Source organism: Hyperolius riggenbachi, chromosome 4, assembly GCF_040937935.1.
Source record: "Hyperolius riggenbachi isolate aHypRig1 chromosome 4, aHypRig1.pri, whole genome shotgun sequence".
NCBI classification, from domain to species: domain Eukaryota; kingdom Metazoa; phylum Chordata; class Amphibia; order Anura; family Hyperoliidae; genus Hyperolius; species Hyperolius riggenbachi.
In genome coordinates, this window is record NC_090649.1 from 391,001,630 (window position 1) to 391,009,036 (window position 7,407).

The 7,407-nt window shown below is 42.0% G+C and overlaps 1 protein-coding gene across 1 annotated transcript in view; it reads left to right on the plus strand.

The window, feature by feature from the left end:
• The window catches only part of SOS1 (SOS Ras/Rac guanine nucleotide exchange factor 1), a 156,909-nt gene extending 153,203 nt beyond the window's left edge, over positions 1-3,706 (plus strand). The window contains exon 22 of the mRNA XM_068232174.1: positions 2,529-3,706. Coding sequence (XP_068088275.1) covers positions 2,529-3,020 — 492 coding nt within the window. The 3' untranslated portion in view covers positions 3,021-3,706. The remainder of the gene's footprint in view (positions 1-2,528) is intronic.
• Positions 3,707-7,407: the final 3,701 nt, after the last annotated feature.

Here is a 7,407-nt window from a genome sequence, read left to right on the forward strand (position 1 = left end):
ATATGCTAATTTTTTGAGATAGGAATTTTGGGTTTTCATGAGCTGTATGCCAAAATCATCAATATTAAAACAATAAAAGGCTTGAACTACTTCAGTTGTGTGTATTTGAATCTAAAATATATGAAAGTCTAATGTTTATCACTACATTACAGAAAATAATGAACTTTATCACAATATGCTAATTTTTTGAGAAGATCCTGTATAGTGTTTTTTCTAACATTGCCTTATTCTATAAAGCCTCATCTACACGGTAGATGAGGCTGCGATCCGGCGGCTCGATTAGCCGCCGGATCGCCTCTTCCGCGTGCCCACCGCGTCCCCGCTCGCCGCGCGTGCGCCGCATTCGATTCCCCGCTCGTCCCCGCCGCCGCCGCTTATCTTCCGCTCTATTCCCTGCCATTGTCCCCTCGCGGGGAGCGAGCAGGGAATCGGCGGTGCGGTGATCCGTCCTGTCGGATCTTATCAATCGAGCCGCATCAGCAGCTCGATTGATAAGGAGCATCGCGGCCGCATCTACTCGTGTAGATGCGGCTTTATATGTGCAGATTACACAACACTCAGCATTCAAAATGATTCTTTCAGAGCAGTCTGTGAAGTAATGACCTCTCCTCTAGCAGAGAAAAAGTAAACAGTTCACTTACAGTTAAGATAATAAAAGTCAGATAACAGCCCTCTCCACGACTAACTTAGTTGGAGAGCTGAATGGCTTGTTTGCATAGAGATAACAACTGGAGGTTCTCAACTCTTCCTGTACTGGAAACAATTAGACTGATGTATCTGATCTTAATGTTTTATTTCTTAGCTGTACTACACATACAAATCATAATATCATATATTTTTTTCCCTTCAGTGTCTCTTTAAAGGACAAATGTAGTGAGAGGTATATGGAGACTGCCATATTTATTTCTTTTTAAACAATACCAGTTGCCTGGCTGTCCTGCTGATCCTCTGCCTCTAATACTTTTAGCCATAGACCCTGAACAAGCATGCAGCATATCAGGTGTTTCTGACATTTTTGTCAGAGCTGACAAGATTAGCTTCATGCTTGTTTAGGGTGTTATTCAGAGACTGCTGCAGCCAAATCAGCAGGTCTGCCAGGCAACTGGTATTGTTTAAAAGGAAATACATATGGCAGCCTCTATATACCTCTCACTACAGTTGTCCTTTAAGGCATTACAGGGAGCCTCTGGTCTCTGTCTCCCTCCTCAGATTATCTACACTGCCATGCACTGTCAGTGGCAGTGGGAGGAGTGACTTAACACTCATTTTTGGCTACCAATTATACCAACTCTATGCAGTGCTTTAGTAAAATGGCACTTTACTCCTCTTCATTTTGTAAACTGGTGAAACGTCCTTCACTATAATTTTTTTTTTAATTTCTTATATACAGCTTGCTCTGGACGGATTACACAGCAGCTTAAATGGCCCACTCAGTTTGAAAACTCAAACCGAAAATACAAAATAAACTGGCTGAGCTGGATCATCCACCCCCTGCCTCTGGTGTACTAGTATTTGCAGTGTACAGATTACGTTTACACTAGGCCTGAACGATTTTAGGAAAAATGTAATTGAGCGATTTCTGTCCGAAATTACAATTTCGATTCGATTCACGGTTTCCTTCAAATCAAGCTTTGTTCCCCTTTTGTGTCGGTCCCGTTTCTCTTTGTGCACCCTCTGTGTGTGTCTTTCTGTGTCCCCATTGTGTCTCTCTTTGTGCTCCCCTTTGTGTCCCCTCTGGGTCTCTCTTTGTGCCCACTGTGGATCTCTCTCTGTACCCGCTTTGGTTCTCTCTGTGGCCCCTCTGTCCCCAAAGCTGCGGGCAGTGCTGGATACGCCTTCCAGCACAAGTCCAATGATGCCTATCTATCCACTTCTTCTCCTGCAGGATCTAATGCACAGCATACTTCCTCTTGTGACATACAGGAACCAGGAAGTATGCCATGCACAAGAGTCGGCAGATGGCGATAGAGGCCAGACAGTGTTGGGTTTGTGCGGAAGGTATGTCCAACACTGCAGATGCTGTGGGCCGCACTCGCCGGGACTTAGGGGGAAGTATGAAGCCGCTTCTTCAAACTTCCCCTATGCAGAAATTACATCATCGCGATACTCGCCGCTTTGACGATTCCGAAATTGTGATCTCGATTTCAGTTTAAATTTGATTTATTGTTCAGGCCTACTGCTTAAGGTCAGCACAATTGTGTGGCCGCGGTCACCCGAAACGAATGACAGGTCAGTGAACATTTGTTTAAAATAAATTCCCCAACAATGGTAAAAGAAAGCGATTATCGTCCATGTAGACCAGTCCGTCCTGGTGGATTGGTTTGGATGATAATTGCTGTTAATCGTTCGTACCGCTCGATGATGAATTATCCAATCAAAATACCGGACTACTCATGAGTACTTTGTACAGTTTTATAATTTGAAGCGTTTGTTTCATTGTAATAAAGTTTGTTTTAACCTTATATTTTCAGTCGTGACAAATCTGATCGATTTTGTTCATGATATCCTGTGTGTCTTTTTATTTTCAGATGATGTCTAAACACGTAGACAGCCCTCCAGCAATACCACCTCGACAACCTAACAAAGGATACTCCCCACGGTACCCAATGTCTGAGCGCACCTCGGTCTCTGAGGGTCCTGAAAGCCCCCCGCTTCTACCACCACGAGAGCCAGTGCGTACTCCTGACGTCTTTTCTAGCTCTCCGCTGCACCTTCAACCACCTCCTCTTGGACGAAAAAGTGAACATTCAACTACGTTCTTTCCTTATAGTCCTTCACCGTTCACCCCTCCTCCACCACAGACTCCATCCCCTCATGGAACAAGAAGACATTTACCTTCTCCCCCTTTAATAGTCCAAGATCTAGAACTGCCTGCCATTACCGGCCCACCTGTCCCACCCCGACAGAGTACTTCTCAGCCTATTCCGAAGCTCCCTCCAAAAACTTACAAACGGGAGCCTCCTCATCCATCCATCCACAGAGATGGACCCCCTTTGCTGGAGAATGCCAACTCCTTGTAACTCAGATGGTGTATTGTAAACACTAAAAACTTTTTGTTTCCTCAAACTGCAAAGAATGGCATGGATAAGCCTGAATTACACGAGAAAAGGGACGTTTCTGTCGCTCTTCAGTTCCCATGCAAGTTGCACCATTGATGGACTGTCCATCGGCAGGAGTAAACCTCTTGCAAACAGTTGCGGATTAACAAGTCGTTAACTTGGAAACCGTTGTTGATGTGGCCACATGTTGAGATTCAAACTAGAATATTATGCACTTTTTTATATATATATATAAAAAATATATATATATATAAATATATATAAATATATCTAAAACAGGGATGTTTATATCCTACTTAAATCCTTTTTTTGCTTTGTGCCTCTGCTTTAAAATTCTTTTATAAAATCACAAAATGCATTGTGATGACTATCTGTGGTACCCAAACTTTATAAAAGTAAAGTATAGCGCTGTATTGCCGTTCAGTTTACAAAATGTTCCAAAAGTTCTGTTGGTACCTGCCTCACCAAAGAGGTACTTTTTGTTTTTATTTTTTTCTTTATTACTTTTTTTAAAATGAAAAAATGATGACGGTGCCAGAGAAAAAAAAGACATTTTACCTGGAAAAGGATGTGTAATTATTGCCTTCAAAAAGGGGAAACAGTCTTATCATTAAAGCAGTAGCAAAGCTATGTGTGGCGCTCTTTGATTACTGTGTGCGTTGTTTTATTTCCTGATTAAAGGAAACACAAGGTGATAATAAACTGATGAGATAAACAATTGTATCTATCCTCTTTCTCCTACAATGACTTTTTTTTAAATGTCCCGCAATTGTATTTTATATTCATATCTACTTTTTAAGTTTTTACTTATTTGTTGTGTTTCCATTCAATAACACATTAATTGAAGTATTCCTGAGCTTAAATCTATGAACTATTGCCCCCTTATCTCTTTCCTGCCATTTTCTGCCAGGTAATGTTTTATGGTTGTAATTTCGTATCAGTGAGGGTTACGCTATGGTCCAGAAACTGTCATTTACGTACCGTATTTTTAACTCTCAGGCAGAGAAATTAAAAAAAGGAACACTGCATATTTATTTGTGTGCTTGGCACTGTACATACACGTCTATCCTAACATGTCACGTCACCTTGTGTATCCTTTAAGTTATTTACCAACCAAAGCTTACCTTTCTAAAGGGAATGTTTAGCTTTAGAAATTCTTTTTATCTGCTTTAAAGAAAACCTGTAACTAAAAAATGTTCCCCTTGGTGGTACTCGCCTCGGGTGGGGGAAGCCTTCGGATCCTATCGAGGCTTCCCCTGTCCTCCAGTGTCCCACGGCGGTCTCGATGTGCCCCTCTAAACAGCAGGGATGTAAATATTTACCTTCCCGGCTCCAGCGCAGGTGCAGTATTGGCTCTATGCTAGCAGATAGGAGGAAATAGCCGATCGCTGTTGGGCCGCTCTACTGTGCAGGTGCAAGTCTCCTGCGCCTGCGTAGTAGAGCAGACCCGACAGATAAAAAAATATACAGCCTACTGATTTCCAGGGAGCAATCCTAAACTAAAAATTGATTTCTCAATCAGAAGCAGATTGGACATGCTGGAAAATATTGATCGAAAAGCTGGCTACCATTCTATGTGTATGTCTTTTTGATACATTTTAGATCAATATCCAAAAAGAAATCTGAAACAAATTGCATACATGTTTATGCTGGCTTTCCTCTGTCAGATCTGAATATTGATCTCATTACACTCTGGAATAGGAGCTGAAAGGACATCTGAAGTGAGAAGAATATTGAGGCTGCCATATTTACTTCCTTTTAAACAATACCGGTTGCCTGGCAGCTCTGCTGGACTATTTGGCTGCAGTAGTGTCTGAATAGCACCAGAAACGAGCATGCAGCTAATCTTGTTGGTTCTGACATTTTCATCAGATCTATCTGATCTGCATGCTTGTTCATTCTCTATGGCTAAAATTTTTAGAGGCAGAGGACCAGCAGGACAGCCAGGCAACTGGTATTGCTTAACAGGGAACTGTAGATCGAATATAAACACATTGGCCTCAATTCACTAAGATCATGCTGGAGATAATAAGGCAAGAGAAAACTTACCTCCACACGTGAGAGAGTTATCTTATCTCTTCAATCCTTAATTAACCTCCTCTGTAGTTAATTAACCTCCTCTGTAGTTATTTTCACACGCAGTTAATTAACTCTGGAGTTATTTTAAGGATTGGAGAGTTAACTTAAAGACAGAAGAGTTAACTTTAGGTTTGCCTGAGGTAAAAATGTTTCCTGAGTACTACAAGCCTTATCACCATGGTAACAACTCTAGAAACGTCATTAAAGACAGTAGATCAGCTTAGTGAATTGAGGCCATTGTTTCATTTACTTGGGGCTTCCCCAACCAGCAGCCGTCCTGTCCCGCGCCGCTCCTCGACGAGCCTCCGTTCTCCCGCCGCCAGCTACTTTCGGTTTCGACCCCGGGCCACTGCGCCTGCGCGGCTTTGGCCACGCGTATCCTTTCTTCGCGGTCCCGGCTATTGCAGAGGGGAACGCGAAGGATACGCTTGGCAGGGCTGCGCTGGCCTCGACTTACAAGTCGAGGGGCGGCGGCGGGAGAGCAGGGGCTCGGGCAGGGCCGGCGCAGGACAGGACAGCTGCTGGGGGTTTGGGGAAGCCCCAGGTAAGTGAAACAATGTGTTTATTTTCGATCTACAGTTACACTTTAAAAGGAAATAAATATGGCAGCCTCCATATCGCTTTCACTTCAGCTATCCTTTAAATAAAAAATGCATGGTGTGTACTAGGCTTTACCTCACTTTCTGCCACTCGTGATTTTTACCAGTTGCCTGAGTGCTAACTCACTAGTGGTAAACTTTGATTACATGCAGTTTCTGAGGACTGCAATACCAATCACAAATTATTTAGCACAGCACATAATGAAAAGTCTTTATTCCAATATAGTTACTGAAGGAATACACTGCTCTATGTTCAGTTTACCCAGATCATAGTGTCTTATCAGCAGCTGTGAATAGACTGCAGGAGCACTGCCATTATTCTCTTCCTGTAAACACCAGAGCTTAACCCCTTCAGTGCTCCTGCAAAGTGAAAATAACTTCCAAGCTTCACCTTTTTTGTGATTTCTATTAATTTTAATGAAGATTTATTTTTTCATAAAGGTTGTCTGTCATGTTGCTAATCTTAAAAACAAATGTGGAATTTTACCTAGAGTGGAAATGCACTCAGAATTTCCTCTCTGCTGTTTGTTTTTTTGGTGGAAAGGGAAGGGGAATTTAAACACAACCTCCCTTATTATAGGTACACACGGTGAGATTTTCTTGCAGATTTACTGTTAGATCAATTGAAATGCCTGTTGAGTTTCTGATGATTAGTAATAGGTAGTTTGCATTATTGTATCCACTCCATTTAGCACTTTTCACACAGCAGTGGCAGCTTTATTCTTTACAAAGAGCTGCAGCCACTAGGACACACTCTATAGACAGTGGCAGTGTTAGGGAGTCTTGCCCAAAGTCTCCTTATTGAATAGGTTCTGGCTTACTGAACAGGAAGAGCTGAGATTTGAACCCTGGTCTCCTGTGTGCAGTGTATAGATCTAAAGTGAAGACATTGCTTTTTCCTTCAATGATAGTGGAACCTCCCTTTACCAGACTAAAGCCTGGTGCTCACCTTCAATTTTTGGCCAATTATACGACAACCATGTAGTATGAGGGAGACTGGATATTGAATACTATGAACAAATTGTGTAAGTAAGCTCTCATAATATATGGAGTTGGTAAAATTGGTCATTGATTGGCCAATCAAAATTGGATGTATGTACCAGGCTTAAAGAAACACTGAAGCCAGCTTAAAGGAGAACTTCAGCCTAAACAAACATACTGTCATTAAGTTACATTAGTTATGTTAATTAGAATAGATGGGTAATATAATCTCTTACTCACCCTGTTTTAAAAGAACAGGCAAATGTTTGTGATTCATGGGGGCTGCCATCTTTGTCATGGGGGCAGCCATCTTTTTGGTTGAAAGGAGGTGATAGGGAGCAGGATACACAGTTCCAACTGTCCTGTGTCCTGATAACCCCTCCCAGCTGTGCACCCTAGGCTTCAAATATCAAATTCAAAATGTAAGAAAAAAAATTTGCACCAAAACAGCAGAACGAGAGCAACATCAAAAAATCCCATCATGCTTTGCACAGCATCAGGGGAAGGCAGTTTTCTTCTGTGCAGCTAAAAATGAGGCTTGTATAAGAGAAACAAAGTTCTGATGCTGTGAAACTGTAAACACCAGAAATAAACACCAGGCCTTTTCAGTGCTGATGAGTCGATTTTTAGTCTGGAGGTTCACTTTAAAAACTGCTTTTTACCTTTTATGTGAGACATGTTTGCCAATG